This window comes from Thermobia domestica, chromosome 15 (genome assembly GCF_964235325.1).
Source record: "Thermobia domestica chromosome 15, izTheDome1.hap1.1, whole genome shotgun sequence".
In the NCBI taxonomy this organism is placed as follows: Eukaryota; Metazoa; Arthropoda; class Insecta; order Zygentoma; family Lepismatidae; genus Thermobia; species Thermobia domestica.
The window spans coordinates 139565565-139585328 of record NC_137468.1 but is presented as its reverse complement, the minus strand read 5'-3'; the positions used below and the strand labels follow the sequence as shown (position 1 = coordinate 139585328).

General features: G+C 35.0%; 1 protein-coding gene across 3 annotated transcripts in view; it reads left to right on the top strand.

Moving 5' to 3' along the window:
• Epac (Exchange protein directly activated by cAMP) overlaps positions 1 to 19764 on the top strand; it is a 1466091-nt gene that overhangs the window by 1154147 nt on the left and 292180 nt on the right. Inside the window, exon 1 of one of the 3 annotated variants that reach the window (XM_081740197.1) lies at positions 3457 to 4036. The exons of the other annotated variants lie outside the window; for them this stretch is intronic. Coding sequence (XP_081596323.1) covers positions 3965 to 4036 — 72 coding nt within the window. The 5' untranslated portion in view covers positions 3457 to 3964. Of the gene's footprint in view, positions 1 to 3456; positions 4037 to 19764 lie in introns of those variants that run through there. 3 annotated transcript variants of the gene reach the window in all.

The window sequence follows — 19764 nt, the reverse complement described above, 5'->3', positions numbered from 1 at the left end:
GTTCTCCTGTTTCCCCCATTTTCTTCATTTCTCATCATCACCGTTTCCTTTAGCCTACACGGAATAATCCTGGGACGCTAAACTGAAATATTTCATTTCATTTCAATATCTAACCTGGATGTTCAGTGGTAGAGCGTTTACCTCTGGTAGGTGGGGTCCCTAGTTCGATCGTCGACCAAGTAAGTTTGTGGTGGACAACATTGTGTCCGTAGGTTTTCTCGGAGTATTTCCGTTTCCTTCCACATCCTCATTCCAACAATTCTTCATTCATCATTTACTTGCTTTAATCATCGTCTCCCTTAGCCTAACGGGCATAATCGTGGGGAGGGGGAGACATTAAGTTGAAACATTTAGATTTTTTTTTTCATTATCTAACATATAGAACATAAGAAAGGGATGTTAAAATTAAGATTTAACTTCAGTTGTAAGGTCAGCACACTACCCTTTTCCATCACGTAATGTTTTTTTTTTCTTTTTTCTTTTTTTTCTCCTGTTTCAATGTAATCAAATACATCACAACCTAAGTACAGCAGTAACATATATTCAAATAAGAACGGGCTAACAAATACTGTAATGGATATTTAAATTTAAACCGACCATGTGTTACATATTATGTTGCGGTTTCTCTTACCGACCTTTCAAGCATAAGTAGCCGAGCAAAACGAGTAATCAAATTATAACTGTATGACCTTGCTATATAGCAGTCCGTACATGCAGGAGCACTTGTCCATACATGTATTACCATTATAATATAGAAAACAAACATTTTATAATTAGTATTTTTTATGTTAATAATGTTTTTATGTGTTTTCTGCAGGAGATATCTTTAGAAGATTAATCTTAACAACAAACTAATGTAATGGAAATTGCAATTACAAAATGACCTAAAATAATTATTTAAAAAATCTTGGTACTAGTTCATGATTATGATAACATGTTTTATAATTTCAATACAGATTGTTCAAAGGTTAAATAATATTGATTTCACAAAATCATACACATTTGAAGTATCTAGTATTACACATTGTTTTTTTTTTTTTTTTTTTTAATTTATGCTTTTATAAGTTGAATCATATATATAGAGATAAGTTCTACTATTATCTCTGCAAAGAAGATAACTTCCCCAAAGCTCATTACATCCTTTTTTATGGGGGCGCGGTAGCTCAGTGGTAGAGCGTTCACCTCCGGTGCTTGGGGTCCTTGGTTCGATTCCGGTTCGCGCCGTGTGAACTTTGTGGTGGACAAACACCGTGCCCATGGGTTTTCTCGGGGTTCTCCCGTTTCCTCCCACTTTCTTCATTCCACCATTTCACTCATTTCTCATTATCACCGTCTCCTTTAGCCTAACCGGCATAAGCGTGGGACGTTAAACTTAAAGATTTTATTTCATTTCATTTCAGATTGCTTCTACTAAAGTCACTTGTGAAAGTCGAAGCACAAAACGAACACTGTGACTCCAGGAAGTAGTTTGAAAGAAACAATTCAAAAGTTATTTCATTTATTTACTTAGTTTTCAAGTTGTTTCATTTAATTAGTTTAGAAGTTGTAATAATATTATTTAAAAGTACACATTACCTTTTCTTTCTTTCTTCTCTCTCTCTCTCTCTCTCCTTTTTAATTCTGGATCGTTTCTGAATTAATATATTATAATTCATATGTCCAACAATTAGGCTATGTCCTGTACATTAAACAAAATGTATGGGAAAAAACTGATAGAATCATAAAATAAGAAGAATTGAAGATCCTACGCATTTCTCCTCCCAAAAGCTTACTACAAGCTCAAATAGCCGAGAATCGAATTCGAGACCTTTCGCTTCACAAGGGAGCACTCTTCCATCCAGAGAGCAAACATCCCTTTTAGTAGCAGTGGGTTATTTGTTTTTCTAATGCTCCGTAATTCTTTTTTAAATAATAATAATAATAATAATAATAATAATAATAATAATAATAATAATAATAATAATAATAATAATAATAATATCTTACTGCATAAACGTATTGTATCAGAATGTACAAATAATAATTATTGCGATGTATGTTGGATCTACTTCTCAGTCTTAGACTCAGATATTAATTCACAGGCACATCTAATATTAATTCACAGACACATCTAATATTAATTCACAGACACATCTAATATTAATTCAAGGCACATATAATATTAATTCACAGACACATCTAATATTAATTCACAGACACATCTAATATTAATTCATAGACACATCTAATATTAATTCACAGGCACATCGGAAGGAATTTATTTCGGAAGAGGTGTAGAGCTTTTAAAAGGGTTTCAAATTTAATATGAGAATAAATTACTGTTTATTAAAATTTGTAAAACCACAACTAAAATTGATTAAATTTACAGAAAAGTCAGATTCCGGGAATGGGCGGACCCCAGGACCCACCCCATGCGTACGTCTTTGATAGTTCATAGTGAACATCTCGTGTCCAAGGGTTTCTCAGTGTTCTGTTGTTTTCCCTCATTTTCATCAAATCTTCATCATCTACATCATTTATCATGTCTCCTTTAGATCGTAGGACATAAACAGAGAACCTTGTTCTGACTATTTCATTAGAACACGCCTTTAAGGTTTATTCCACGCAACAACCAAGTGCTGTTGATTTATGGAAATAACTTGGAATCTGTAATAATGATTTCATAATGCATTTACTTTATTCTTATGATCAGCGTAAATATTTTGCTACCAACCATTTCTATCGTACTTTTATTTCCCTTTTCCTTTCTTCATTTCACTGATTCTACTATCAAACTATTTACAATAATAGAACACTCAGTGGCTGCTTGTGAGGGGAGTCAAATTGGTAAGAAATTACGATTTTAGCACTACAGACTAAAGGTAAAACACTTTTGTATAGGACCATAACCCCCTACCCTACTTTTGTATAGGACAATTAGGAAAGGCTAAGCGTCAGTGGTAGAGCGATCACCTTTGGTGCGACAAGTCCTAGTTCGATTTCCGAACACGCGACTGTGTATTGAATAGCATCTTGTCCGTGGATTTTCTCCTCGGGATTTCTTTCCATAAATGCTTATTTGACCAGTATTTGACAGTAATTAATTTTCATTAATCTACTTTGATATGAGCATAACTGTGGAACGTAGAACTAGCAATCTTGTTTCCTTTCAAGAATATATATATATTTTTTAATGTTACCTTACAGTGATAAAATTGTAATATTTACTGATTTGACTTCCCTGAGCCGCCACTGAAAATACCTACTATTGACATTTCTTTTGTAGTCACAACTTACGTCCTATCTCAAAACCATTAATAATCCTTAAAGAATGGCAACCGAGTTCGTAATTAGTGATTTCCTTCTGTAGTCGGTTTTTGTTGTTGAATGAAGTACCAAAGTATACAAAGCGTGTTTCAAACGAACGTAACAGGCAGAAAAGTTGCTGCGTACTCTTTACAAGCTACAATCGAAACGTGTACGTCTTAACCCATGCTCTTTACAAGATTTACTCTGCATAGCGAATGACATTTTTACTTGTGTGGAAGTACCTACAATAAAAATGACAGTAATGTGCTTCTTATTGTGTGGAAACTGTGTAGCAAATAACATTACCGGAAGTTGAAAAAAAAGAACATGTAGTATTTGCTTTTGCTTTGTCGTGTGGTTTAGTATTTACGAAAACCTGAATTGCTATTGTATCTGGCAGTGTGTGAGTTGATATTCATGGGAAGGTTCTTTTTTTTTTTAAGTGAATGAGGCTCGAATCGAGGACAGAAAGGGACTATAGCGCTTTAAGAGAGCAAGAAACAAGTTATTGGGCCTTGAGGTAACAGATAACGATTTTTTTTTTCCAAGGCTAGAGAGACAAGTGACAAAGTAAAGGAATAGTCGGTGTTGTTCATGTGAATAGCGCAATATATCCATTCCATTAGTGCTTAATGTGGGAACACATTTTTGTTTGATAGTGACAAAAAGGAAAAAAATGTGCGTGCTTAGCTTCTGTTACTCTTTGATCTACGGAATCATTACTCAGTGTGGTTCAACATGTCTCAAGGTAAGATCCGTGATTTCATGAGCACTTTCTAAATTAATTTTTAATTTTGGATTGTATCGCTATTATCGTAACTAGCTGCCCCCCCCCCAGCTCTTATTTTACCAGTACTCCAGAGTTTTACAAGAGAAAAATCACAATACAATGGAGGTGAGACCAACTTTATATTCCTGTTCTCCTCCCCCCCCCAGCAAAATCAACTTTCGACTTGAGAGCCTTCAGTGACTTTTCACTTTGAAGGGATTCTTTAAATTCTAAAAAAGGGGCCGCGGTGGCTCAGTGGTAGAGAGTTCACCTCTGGTGCTAGGGGTCTCGGGTTCAAACCCTGCTCCCGCCAAATGAACTTTGTGGTGGACAAACACCGTGTGCGTGGGTTTTCTCCCGTTTCCTCCCACTTTCTTCATTCCACCATTCCATTCATTACTCATCATCACCGTCTCCTTTAGCCTAACCGGCATAACCGTGGGACGTAAAACTCAAAAATTTCATTTTTTTCATTTCATTTTTTAAATTCTAAAAAAGAAAAAAAGTTTAACGTCCCACGTATATACTCTTTAGGCTAAAGGAGGTGGATGATTAATGGAAAAAATGAACGTTGGTTAAGGGAGACGATGATTAAAGCAAGTGAATTTGGATGGAAGAATTGGTGGAATTAGAAAGTGGAGTAATAGTATACATGAGAACCCCCTGATCTGCGTTTCTTCTATGTTCTATTACCACTTCTACATGAAATACCATAAATTTTCTACGTAGTGCAATAATAAGAAGTATCCATGTGCACAAGACATGCGATATGCGTTAAATTCACCCCCCCCCCACTCACACATAGTCATAGATAAAGTACAAGGGCACTACACATGCAAATATAAAGTACAGGTACGTTCTTTTTTATTTTCGTATCAGTCGATAAGTAAATAAAAGTCGCTTTGTTACCCCCTTTGTAAGTTCGTGCATACTCAATGAATAATCCCTAAAAGTATGAGCGTCCTGCTCCTTCGGGAACTGATGCAGCTTCATGTATACTATATCCGAAAGGGGAAAGAAACGGGAGTGCTCGAGAAAACCCACGGGTATGATGCCCACCACAAGCTTAGTTGGCTGAGGATCGAACCAGGGACCCCACGCACCAGAAGTAAGCACTCTGCCGCTGATCCACCGGGCTCCCCGGATGATTGATTAAAGTAAATGATGGTGAGATTAGATTTTCTGCTCTTCCACTGGGATTCGAACCCGTGACCATGTGCACCAAAGGCACACGCACTAGTCATTAGACCAGCAGGGAGAGCTGTTTTGAATTTTGATATAAAATACAAACATTACAGGAAACGTAATGAATTTACCGTTGTATAACCATAAATCCAGTGAAGTCTTACATACAAAATTATTTAACTTTGCATATTTTACTCAGCACAAAGAATTCAATCTATTTAAGAAGTGAAAAACAATTGATGTTGCCAACTCTGCTCAAACCATTTCTGCAATTTGAATTTCTTAATCGATTCTGTAATAATAATAATAATAATAACTTGGTTACATACTTATTAACCCTTAAATTGACAAGCACTGCGAAATCCCCGTAAAGATGTTTTGGTTATTATTTCATGGTTGAAACATGTCTTCCTGACCATGATGTCGTAATTTTAAAAGTATTTTTGTATTTACTTTACAAAATACAGGATATTTGTTTCCAAGTAATATTGCCCTAAAATAGTTACTCATCTGTTGCTAGTGAAAAACATTGTCCATAACTAGAAATTAAAAACATTGTCCATTATGGTCAATTAATTAGGAATGTTTCTCAGAAGGAGCAACTAGTAGCAGTTTTGTTGAAATACTGTATCTTTCTACACACCCAGAAACCATAAATAAAACAAACTTTCAAGTTACTCGGGAAATAGAACTTCTTCAGTATACTGAATTTGACTTTCCCTGCTGATGAAGAAGTTACCTAAGCAAGTGTTCCCCAAATCACGTATATGAATATTGTATAAAAACATTCTTCCCAATTAAACTCTCACTGAAGTCTCCACTTGTGTGTATAATGCAATAGCAAACGATGCTGTTTGTAAGCGACAGGGCTAACATACACATAGGGTTAACATACATACATGCATAAGGGTTAACATACACATCTATCGCGTAATTAGAAACAGAACAAAAAATTAAGTAATAATGATAAAAGTTAAAAAAAAAAAAACAATACGCCTCTTAAAATTATAATCAAAACTAATTTTATATTAGGTATTAATTAAATTCCAGAGAGCTCAAAAATTTTTATAGATGATGCTAATAAACTATTATCTGCTTTTTAGCGCTTTTATTGTTTTCTACTTTTACCACTTTTGTTGAAATTATTATTTTTATTTTTTTCTGATTTTAGTGCGGTTTTGAATTCGGTTATTTTTTTCCTCTTTCTTCGTTAACCCTGTACTTGGTTAAATTATTAAGTAGTCCTGGGACTAATGAGTTTTTTTTATTCTTCTGCTTAATTTTCAATTTGAGCTTGGAAATATTTCTTCCATGTTTCTCAATTTTCAGCTTCCTCTTTTAGCTCCCAATATTTTCTTCTATTTTTCAAATCATCGATCAATTGCGTTCTTCTTCCTATTCCTCGCTTTCCTTCCATCTTTCCTTCTATGGCGGTATGAAGACAATTTCTTCGCAAGATAGATCGAATCCAATTGGCTTTTCTGTGAAGGATGGTGGCTAGAAGCGTCCTCTTCTCTCCTATCCATTTTAAAACATCTTCGTTTGTTACTCTTCCTGTCCATTTTATGTTCTTCCTCCAACATCACGTGATTAAACACCTAAAATAAATATAAAACACGAACTTCCTATAAAGTAGGTAAGCTTACGAAACATGTATGACCAAATACAATATAAACAGGATGGACCATTTGACACGCCCTTGTAACTTTTTTAACTAACGGACAAACAACGCTGAAATTTTATGCCTTGCAAATATCGAGAGAGGAACATTGTTTAGCATACACCCTGATATCATAAGATTAACAGTGTTGCAACCCAACATAAAATATTTATTTTCAATTAGCACTACGCCAGGTTATTACATAGACCCTATTTAAAATCTACATGTGACAGGAAAATGTACAACCCCCCACTGTTGCAAATAAAGGACGCTTTAGTATCATAAACATCAAAATTTTCGTAGCATCTATAACATTAACAACCTCATATGAGACAGATAGGATAATGCACTTCCAAAGCACTTTAATGCCTAATACTACAACATGTTCGCAATATGACAGATTTCACATGAATACGAAGTTACAAAAAAATTGAAAATTTTACTTTTTTCAAAAGCCTTTATTTCGGGAAACTACTTAGATAAGTACATCATCTGATTGCGTAGATATTTTCAATAAATGTGAAGATCACAATGTTGTTTATAACAATTTGATATATCAAACTTTCTGATGATATGATAAAAAAAATGTTAGTTTGCAACACCTGCTTAAAAGTATGTAATTCCGAAAATTTATTGTAATTACACCTACCATAAAGTACTTTTGTAACGTTACAGAAGCAAAGTAAATTAAAAAAAAAAACATTTTTGAGAGTTCCCACAAAAACGCCATTTTAAGCAATATATATATATATATATATATATATATATATATATATATATATATATATATATATATATATATATATATATATATATATAATTTTATCATGTTTTTCATTTCTCTTGAATGGTTTAAGATATCAAATTGCTGTAAATGGCAGGGATGTTTATCTAGTCTATCTGTTATAAATCTTTCACATTCTGAAGCAGGACTTTCGGTTCGGTTTTAGAATGTAAAAGTCTTGTTCCCCTGAGAAAGCCTTGAGCCCCCAAGAAAAGCTTGCTGCTACACCTCTCTCCCGACATTATGATGTTTATGTCTATCGAAAGTCATGCACGTAATTGGGTGTAATACTTATCTAAACGCTTTTTCGAAATAAGGTCCTTTGAAAAAAGTCAAATTTTGAAATTCCTTGTAACTTTGTTTCTACTTTTCCGAAATATGTCATATGATGAATGTAGTATTCGACATTGAGGTACTTTGCTTGTGCAATTCCCTATCTGTCTCACTTGCGTTATTAATATTGTAGAGCTCTGCAAAATATCAAGTTTGCAATTAGTTTGCAATACTGCATTACAAGTGTGGTATTGTCTATTTTTCTTTTACATAGTCCTATAGGTTTGAATTAATAAACTGACATAGTGATGTTTGAAAAAAATATATAATTTTATGTTGGGTTAGCAACACCGTTAACCTTGTGGTATTACAAGAATGTGCCAAACAATGTCATCTCTGATGATTTCTTTTTGCAACATATCAGCGTTTTTTATCCATTAGTTTAGAAGTAATAAGTGCGTATCAAGACAAATGGTTTCCCTGTATATAGACCCCTATTAATTGGTCTACACGTTGCAGAATTAAAAGTGGACATAAATATGATATTAATACTATCATCTGTTGATGAGTTTCATGGTATAACTATAAAGGTTGTAATCAGATCCTGATAAAATTTATTGGAATTTGCGAAAAAAAAAAGTATCCTCTTCTAAACTAAAAAGAATAACCAAAATCAGTACATCTGTGAAGTTATGCGTGAACATATGCACAATTAATTCGGTTAACTACGATCTTAACATTGTCAGCCGTTGAATAGTTTGATAGTCTAACTCTGAAGATTATTGGTATATCCTTATGAAATTTAAGTGTGACCAAAATGAAAGAATTCTCTTTCAAACAAAAAAAGAATCATCAAAATCGGTGCTCCTTTGTCGAATTATGTGTGATCATAAAATAAATAAAATGATGATAAACACTATCAGCCATTGAGGAGTTTCATTGTCTAGCTCCGAAGACTATCGTTAGTTCCTTATGAAAATTGCATGGGACTACAAGGAAAGAATGCTCTCTTAAAGAAAGAAAGAAAAAAAAAAGGCACTAACTCTTGACGAGAAAAATTTTCATTTTTCTCGAAGTGGTTGAGCTATCTTCAGATATACACCAAACATGCATATGCCCTTATTTATTAAGTACTAATTCCGGGACCATGTGGGATTGAAAGCACTTATTAGGGACTAGCTCCTGACATGAAAAATTTTCATTTGTTTCGAAGTGATTGTGTCAACTTCACATTTACACCAAATATAAATATGTCCCGTATACCCTTATTTATTGAGCATTAATTCTGTGTGGGATGAAGAGCACTAATAAAGCACTAGGTCCTTGTGCAGTTTGTTTTTGAAACCACTTTTAGAAAGCGTGAAGTTGGCTCAACCATTTTAGTAATCAATGTATCTAGTGAACAATTTCAGCACTAATTCTATGGACTTGGGCACTAATTAAGTACTAAATCTGGACGTAAAAAAAACTTGTATATCTGTAATGTGGTTGGGACAACTTCACGCGCTTCAAAATCAGTCAGTGTATCTATATCGAAATTTGTACGTGAATATAGACACACAACATTATGTTGGCCTATACAGGGTGTTTCGAAACAACACCGACAACGTTTGGGAGATGATTCCTGACACCAAGATAAGACGAAAAGTATAGACCAACCTGGGTGTACAAATGCTTCCTTTCAAAGTTATTGACTGCCAGGAACATTAAAAAAAAAAAAAAAAAAAAAAAAAAGAACTCCAATACTATGGGTCCTACCGTAGTCAGGTCAAGTAAGGCTTCACTTACTAACTAATATGTGCGCTATCCAAAGATACATGTTTCAGAATTCTGCGGTATTCACGCAACATTTTTTGTAGAGGAAGTTTGGCTACAGGCATATAATTTAAAGTACTCACCAACCACCTCCATAAAAATCGTTGTGGAAATACCGGAGGATTCTGAAACATGGAAATTTGGATAGGGTACATACTAGTTACTAAGTGAAGTCTTGACCCGACTATGGTAGGTCCCATAGTATTGGAGCTATGAACCTGTAAAGTTCATTTTTTTCATGTTTTCGGCAGCCTATAACTCCGAAAGGAAGCATTTGTGCACCCAGGTTGGTCTATACTTTCTGTCTTATCTTGGTGTCAGGAACCACCTCCCAAAGATTGTCGGTGTTGGTTTGAAATACCCTGTATATAATACAAACGGGTCGAATTGAGAGCTACTCCTCTTTTTGAAGTTGGTTAAAAAGTTAACTTGATTCATGGTGGTTGTTTTTTTTTTTTTTTTTTTTATTAGGTAGTTTTTCTTTCTTACTCTAGAACAGGAACGAATTTTTCGGGAAAGGGGAGCTGGACCCCATGGACTCGCACCCTTGGCTACGTCCCTTCAGCCTAAGGCCAACATACACTAGCGTATTTTCAGCGCGCATTTTCGGTCCGTAAAATGATGTCGTAAATTTCGGTCCGTAAGTTGGCCCATACACCTAGCGTAAAAATAGGCGCGTAAAAGAAGAAGAAAAAGAAGCGGTCATTTTTCGCTCTTCCTCTTGCCTGTTGTTTGAGCACATGGTCGTTTTCCAGTTTACTCAAGTTGCTTGAACAAGATGGATCTATCTGAGGCCATGGTTTTAAGTGCAGGTGCTATAAACATCGTGTTGTTAAGTAAAAAAATAAAAAGAAAGCATAGAAGAAACAGACTGGGAGCTACGCCGAAGAGGATTAAAAATTCACATTTATCTATATTACGTCCAAGCAGCTCAATCCACTTGGCCTAGTTTTGGTACAATCTTAGATCATTGTACTTAGTGATCTGAGATCACTAAATATTTATATAAATCGTACTTCGAAGGAGGAGGACACAGGACAGGGAAAAAGTTATATTCAATTTTTTACGATATAAATTGCAAACATTTAAATTTCTAAACAGACACAATGATGATTTAATACAATCTGAACGAGCTTGATGTGTGGTTTCCTCTTACCTTCCGAAATAAGCCTATTGTTTGGAACTGCAGTTAACAAAGAATAAGGGAGTAAAGGAGTGTTCCGATAGTTGAATAATTGATTGATTTTTTTGTTATACAATGTTTTAGACTGTTGACTTTGGTGGTTAAAAAGTGGGCTACTGAATGATAAATTCAATTTAAAGAAAATATGATTTATTAATGGTTGCAGCTTTCGTTTTTTTTTTTTTTTTTCTTTCTTACAAAATTAACGAAGAATATAGTAGTAACAAATAGAATAAATTATCCCCTCACGGGATACCAATTTTTATTGTTATCCACAGCTCAAAATAGGCCAGAAAGGAAAAACAAGACTTATACAACTACTTCCAGCCCGAGGGGCGTCGTCAAGGGGGGTAAGGGGGGAGTTTCCCCCTCAAAGTTACCAATTTCTTGACAAGTTGGCAAATTAAAATACCTAGTTGGCAACTTGAAGAATGCCGTTTTGTTCAATTGACTTATTTGGTTTAACATTTTCTTAGATACCCAGTTGCTGTAACTTATCAGTTCTTTTATAGATTTGGCATAAATTTTGTGCAGTTTCCTATCTTGAAATAAATTGATATATTCGTTTAAAGCTCCTTTACTTGTTGCATGTGATTACACTTCACTTTTGTTCATTTGATATTCCTAAACATTTTGAAGAATCTTCAATAAAAAAATCGAGAAATTGTACCACTGACAAAAGCACAATAGAGGTGGCGTACAAAATTAAAACAAAGACAGATAGAAGAGGTTTTTCGGTGGCAGTTATATTGGAAACAAAAGCATTTGATACAAGAGCGTATACAAGACAACAGGCATATTGTGGAGATTAATGAAACTAATAAGAATTGATATTAATAAAACAAGAACAAGGCAGTGACTGGTTAGTATAAACTTTTTATTTCAGTTCTGTTTTGCAGTAAGACTTTCTATTCACAGGGCTTTTCGAGTAGGGAGAATTGAACAGAAGTGTGTTTTGGGAATGGTATAGCCAGTGCCTTGTATAAGGGGGAGAGTGGGGCGACAGCCCCGGGCGCCGAAGTAAGGGGGCGGAAAATTGGGATAGAAAAAGAAGAGAACGAAAGAAAAAAGAAAGAAATGAAAAATTAGAGGAATATTACTAGTATGTACTTAAATCCTCTTTCTGCTTTAGGAGGTGGTCCTATAATGTTATTCATGTTAGGAAAATATATGTGCACATATATAAAATGGAAAGGAAAAAGTAACAAAAATTGCTCAAAATCAAGGAAAATCAGGGTTTATTTCTGAAAATTTTCTTACCATTCGTGTCAACCATGGTGGCGCTTCGCGGTTGGTATGTCGATCTCACTCATATGTACGGGGGCGCCATCGTGTACTCTCGCCCCGAGGAAAATATATGCGGACATGTATAAAATGGAAGGAAAAAGTAATAAAAAGTGCTCAAAATCAAGGAAAAGCAAGGTTTAGTTTTGAAAATTTTCTTACGCTTCGCGCAAACCATGATGGCGCTTCGCGGTTGCTATTTCGATCTCACTCATATTGTACGTGGGCGCCGTCGTATACTCTCGCCCCAGGCGCTGATTTCCATGGCAAGGCACTGGCGAGCCACAGTAGGTTTCTCAGGCGTTCGATGGGGGGAAGCTACAATGGATGAGTCGAGTCATTTTGTAAACCTAAGTGCATGATTCCAAAAGTCACATTCTGGAGGGCCAAACAATACGTCTGCTGGGTGAAAGCATAGACCGGCGTGTCTTTCACTTCATTTTCATACAGATGAGTTGTCATTTCTACCTTATTTTTAATCCCGTAGTTGCTTCTTTCGGAAAGTTAAACAAAAATTGAAGTTCTTCCTTTCTTTATAGTACGTATTTATAAGTCAAAGCATTACGTAACCATTGCATGTTACGTAGTTCACAGGGCCGCAACTATGGGGAAGAAAGCAATTCACGTGCCCCGGGCGCGTGACTGGTGGGGCGCCTAAAAGGGAGGTTAAATATTAGTATTTTTCCTACCGGTATTTAATACTTTTCATCAGAATGCGAAATCATGATATCGAAGTGGGAGGAGACTGGAGAACAGAAAAAAAGCTCTGCGCACTTCTCGTAAGGATTGGCTGGCGGGGATTACCTAAACTATGATAACCATGAGTTGTCAAATTAACAGTTGTGCATCATGGGTGATGATAATGATCCTGAATTGAGCTGTGAAATTGGACTCGAAACCGGGGGGTTATTCGTATTCATATCTCAGATGGGGCATGAAATGGGACGAATATGAAAATAAGGTTGCTGTAAAGTTTTCCACAGGGTTGGTAAGTGTGGCATTTTTTTTTTTTATCAAGACTTGGCAATTTCAAGTTTCATTTCTTTCCCCCCCCCCCCAATCTTGTAACGCTCGCTACGCCGCTGTCCGGCCCCATTCTTTAGAAATAGTTTGATCCTTGTTACCTCGGCTTTTGTAAGTTGAAGGGATCCTCCCCGCTGCTTCCACCTACCTTTTTTTTTATTTCAAAGTTTATCTTGCCATTTAGTTTTTATCTAGTTGTTAAAAATCATTTAAATATTTATTTATTGAAAGGTTGGGTGTTAGCGGACTTGGGTAATATCATCACCGGAATTTTCGTCACCGGTAATTTTGTCACCAAAATATTAGCATGCAGGAAATTTTGTCATGGTCATTTTTTCATCTTTGTTGAACTAAGTAGAGACAAAGTAAACGACCGAAACAGCTGACCTTATCTTAATCAAAGTTGGAAAACAATTCAGTTAGTGTTCGACTCTGGAAAATCAAAGTTTCGGATACTCGAAGCAAGAACAAACAGCAGTAAAATAACATAATGTCAGTTTCAGCAAATGTTAAAAGCACAGGCAAAATGGGCCAGTAATGGATTTATATATCACTATTTACAAATATAAGTTTTGGCAATATTAAAATTTCAGAACAAAAAATTAGCAAACAAAATATAACTTGTATTAATGCAATAAATGGTTTACATGTTCATTCTACTATAGGAAACAACAAGCAATTTTTTTTTGAAACATTTAGTTCCAGTGTTATATGTTAAGCACAAAGACTAGAGCCGTTTCTAAATGATCTGAAACACTCTTCTAGTTTGCTGTTTGGGTGGTTACCCCACAGCATCTTGATGAAGCACAGCTGAAACCGTTGCTTCAACTTGTTGAATTTCATGAATAAGCTTCCAAATAGTTGCGTGGGACATTCCTACTAGATGATGAAACTTCTAGTTCCACAATTCACAAATATTAATTATCCTAGAATTGCTGCTAAAGGTAGCCTAGTGAACGTTCCATTTCTCTGGGGGATATAGACGGGGCACATTACGCAAACAAATATTCCCAGACCGAGCTTTAACAGGGCGATACGTGTTTGACACGTAAGTGCTATCAAAATAGTCCAGAAGTTCCAGCTCTTCCTACGAAGTCACTTGTATTAATCGATGCACATCTGCTATTGGAAGAAATGCAAATCTGTTTATTTTCTCGCAAAATAGACGAAAATTTTCATTGCTTTTGTACCGTTCTAAGAGTCCAAGCTCTTGGACCTTCCTCCATGTTGACTGAGTCAGGTGAAAAAAGTAACGCTATAAACGAGTTGAATCTCCAAAAGTTGCATTTACAGCCAGTATTTACGCTATATCAAAATCCATTACCATAGTTACAGGTCCGGATATTCACTAAATTCACTGCACTGATGCACCACCGCACGAAACAGTTCTTCATATGAATTTTGTGTCTTGGTCTACATTAGGGCGTATACCTAGTAAAGGAAGTCTCACCTCAAATAACATACACTTTTTTTTTGTTTTTTGGCGCCATTGAAAAGTTGGCGTTCACCATCCATGTTTCACTTTTTAATAGCTTCATAAGGCTATATTTAAAGGAAACATCCGGAAATATTTATACGTTTTTCTTCCTTTATAGAAATTTGGTCTCCACATATATTCAATAACAATTTGCCAATGTTTACTCAGAGTTGAAATATAATATAATTCTTTTAATAGCTCCTAAAAAAAAAAAAAAAAAAAAAAAAAAGCACTCTTTTCAAATGACTCTGTTAATTTGGAAGGTTCAAGAGTTTGGGCTCAGAGAACGGTACTAGAACGATGAAAATTTTCGTCTATTCTGCGGGAAAATTAACAGATTGGCGTATCTTCCCATATTTGTTTATTATTTTCTGTTCTGAAATTTTGATATTCGCGAAATTTAATATTTGTAAATAGTGAATAATGAACCCATTAGTGCCCCATGTTACCTGTGCTTTTAACATTTGCTCAAGCAGACATTATTTTCTTCTACTGGTGCTTGTTCTTGCTTCGAGTAACAGAAACTTCAATTTTGCAGAGTTCAACACCAACTGAATTGTTGTCTAAGTTTTATTAAAATAACGTAAGCTGTTTGATCGTTTGCTTTGTCTCTATTTAATTCAACAAAGGTGAAGAAATAACCGTGACAAAATTTCCTATATGACAATATTTCTGTGATAGAATTACTGGAAACTTTTATCTCTTGTCTCAAATACAATATCTAAAATATGTAACTCTTTATTTAATAATAATAATATATTTGGATTATGCTGCATAGTTTTGGCAGTTGAAGATTAAAGAAAACAATTTCAAAAACTTTTTCGAGTTCATTCATTGTACTTGTATTATGTTCTAAAAGACACTGGTGATGAAATTATCATGACATTATTTTCGGTGACGAAATTACCTATATGGTAATATTTTGGTGACAAAATTACCGTGACGAATTTTCCGGTGACAAAATTACCGTCGCCCGGTGTTAGCATGCGGGGTCAGGTTAAATTCAGTTCTACTCTGGTTTTCGTTTATTGCCAGTTTATCACTGTTTATTTTCATGGTTTCTTTAAATGTAGTCTTTAGTAATTTACTGTATTAAAAAAATGTTTTAAACTTAATGACTTTTTTCTTCGTTCTTGCTGTCGGGTACCGTATGTGACATGAGGGTAAAATCCACCCGAACTTGAGGGTTTCCACATATACATACAAATCAATTGAGTAGTAGTAAGGGCGAACTCAACATCGGATAATTTTCTTTAAATTCGAGTGATAAATTTCTAAACTTAATACCTTTATCAGATTTCCAAGGGAAGGTTTTCGAATTTTCTTCCTATCCCCCAAAATAAAGGAAGTTCACTGATAGATGCAAATAAAAAGACCAACGCGATTTTATCGAAAATGACTAACGATTCTTCTCGTACATCAATATTTCATTACCACTTTTACTATTTGGCATAAGTTATTTCTGTGGTAAAAATACAAAAAGGTTAGTTTACTCTTGCCTATGAGTTTTTTCGAGATATTTTCTCAAACACGAGTCAGTTAATTTTGTTCGTAATTGATAAATAAATGGTTTATTAATAACTGGACAATATGACGTAACTAATTTTCCCTGAAAAGATCCACAACGGGTAGTTTACTCTTGAGGGAGAATTTTTTTCGAATTTCTGAAAAACGCCTTAGGTGATAGTTCATATTTCATAAATAAATGTTTAATTAATAGCCTGCAATATGGAAACATCCACACGAAGCAGTCTTGAAGATGAGTTTCTACTATGTTCAATATGTAATGTCTATGAAAAGTATACACTATTAAGTAGCAGATTGCGTCAATTATGTCAATTCTCCTAATAATGATGCATATACTACTTACAAACATGGTAAAACGATTGAGTTGTTCGTGAAATAAATTATTTAAATGACAAGTATTGAGTGTTACATAATATTTTATGGCAATATACCTTAAGTTGACATTTATCTAGGAAGGTTTGATAGTACTCCCAACACTGAGATTGAGAAATGCTTTAATAAGTTAATATAAATTTATGAGTGTATTTTCTGTAAATGGGTGTAATTTTCAATTCTGGTCTTAGTTATGATCTCGTTTGGGCTTACATCTATTGTACTTTTCAGGTAAGTGTTCGTAAACATACCCCATCATGATGAGATATAATACAATGTTGAAAAATATTCAACATGGCCGGCACCTCGAATTGAACCAGAACTTTTACGGCTGGGAAGCAACCATACAGAAAAAAAAAAACTGTACAACGATTTGCTATTTGACTTAGTATATAAGTATTAATGATGAAATAGGATTATTATTAGATTTAAATATTTGCACAAACTGAGGTTTGGAACAATATACGAAGAAAGAAACATTATATATCGTGGTTTATTGAATTTTTTTACGAGTAATATCAAGATCGCGTGAAAAAATAGTTACTTTCTGAACCTATTTCGCTATAAATTCTTGTAAAGTTGAGAAAGTATTTAAAATAACAAGCAACACATTGTCAAAATAGCAAGAATCGTCATCGAATTTCGATATTCAAACTCAATTATTTGCTCCGTGTTATCAGGGAAATATCGGATAGTATCTTGTTCAAGGTCAGGATTACTACTATTTAAACTTACAGATACAGCACTAGGCCATTTTACTCTGAAACATTTTAACAATTTGATAACAATGTAATAACAATTTGAGGTCAAGATGGTACAAGACAACAGCGACATTACAAAAATAGCTTATTTATAGATGATCTGAAAGTATACTCACTTGAAAAAACGTCTACAGTTTCTGGTAACTGATTATAGGTACTGATCTAATTTTGTTTAGAAGAGACCTTTGGATAATATTAACTCTCACAGCTCGAGTGTAAAAGAGATCACTAGACCGTGTTGTTCTCGTGGGTACGCGAAAATTGATCTGACTTAACAACTGTTCATATGATATGTGGCCATTTATAATTTTTTGGAAAAATATTAGGTCAGAAATTTTGTTTCTCACTAGGGGAGGTTTGATATTGAGGGATTTTAAAACGTTATTTTTTGGAAGTGTTCGGAGGTGAGGTACTCGGTAGGATACAATGGCTAAAAAGAAATTAATTACTGAATTTAATTTTTTAAATGAGTAGGGCAGGCCATAGACCAGATAGGAGAACAATACTCAATAGTGGGAGCAACATATGATTTATAGATAATTTTCAATTCGGCAAGAATTGGTCAAATGCTATTGACAGTCATGCTTTTTTTTAAATACCACAACAGAGGGCCACAGCGGCTCAGTGCTAAAGCACTTATCTCTGGTGCGTGGGGTCCCTGGTTCAATCCCCGTGCAAATAAGTTTGTGTGGGCAACATCATGTCCGTGGGTTTTTTCAGGGTACTCTCGTTTCCTTCCACATTTCATTCCACCAATTCTCTCATCATCATTCGCTTGCCTTAATTATTGTATTCTTTAGTCTAAATGGCCTAATCGTGGGAAGTTAAACTCAAAGATTTCATTTCAGTATCACAACATGGGTAACTCTGAAGGTGTGACTTCATCTTTATATGCGCCTTTACCTGTGTGAAAAAAAAAAAAAACTAATGTCCAAATATTAAATTAAATCTTAAATTCCTAGTCGAAAGACATGAGGTTCGATAAGTTTAGCGAGCCTATATGAGAAGTAGAACCCGAACTGCATGAGCTCCCGCCTAGAATCGAACAGGGCGCCCCGCACAGAGGACGGGTACGCTGACTATACAGCCACGCAGGAGCTCTCATAATTTGCGAATTCAGATTAAAAAGTATTGGATTTAAATACCTTTTTCTCTGTGCACTCAAAATTAATTATGAATTTTAATTAGGAAATAATGTCTCGTTTTGTGCAATAGGAAATATTAGTTTAGCCGAAATCGTATCTTGTATGGAAAGACTGAAACTAGATTGGAATGATGATTTCTGGTGAGTCTACCAGCAAACCTCAGCAACGATTCGCGAGGACAACACAAGAACAGGTTTTCTCTTCTGAAAACAATAAGACCAGACCAGGGAGAAGACCGTGGAAAGGGCAAGAGACCACCTGCTGCTCGAAAACCCTTTCATCTGAGCCGTTTTTACGCGCCGTATTTACGCTCGAAGTTAAAAGCAGCCAGACTTTTCAAGCGTATAAAAATTCGGTACGTAAACGTACGCCAGGCCCCATACACTAACGTATTGACAGCTGCTAACAAGACTAGCGCAAGAAATTTTATGGCTACGGCGGAAAAATACGTCAGTGTATGGCTCGTATAACGATACAAATCAAGTGAGGATTGGAATTGGAACCATGATTCTTTTAGTTAGGATTCGAAATAGATGAGCGGTAAGCATGCGTGCTTCCTGCTGACCTCGAAGAGAGGGAAGTGGAACTCCATGAGTCCATGGTAAACTGTAGGTCCGCGTCTGATACTGACAGGGAATTTTGAACTTCTAACCAACATACATTTGTGCTAAACTAAAAGTTATACTGTTAAAACCTATCAGTGGCTATGCCCGGTTTGACAAGTTTTTCTTATGCAATGCGTAGGACATTAGTTCTCATTGGTGTTATTTTTGGCTTTCTAGACCAGAGTTTGTTTCTTCTTAATTTAAGTGTTTCATTGTCTCATGATACTGACTCAATACCGAAAATTCTGTCTGTCTCCACCGGGAATAGAACCCTAGACCTTACGCACCAAAGGCACTCGCGCTAACTTTCGGCCTTCTTTTAGATAAACATTTTCCAGAATTGCTCAGAAGAAAGTTTTTATTCTTCTTCTTCTTTTTAGTTCTCGCACTGTAGGACATAATATTCTCCGATAATATTCTAATTTTTGTATTAAAGAGAAATGTAAACTCGCTTTCTTTAATTATCAACTTCCTACATAGGAATTTAACAAATACTTGATAAAAGATTCTGGTTGTTCTCATTATACACAAAGCGAGAAAATGTCTATTATAAATAAATAAGAGGAAAGTAGAACAATTTCTTATTAGAAGGAATTCGTTTTCTGCCATACTA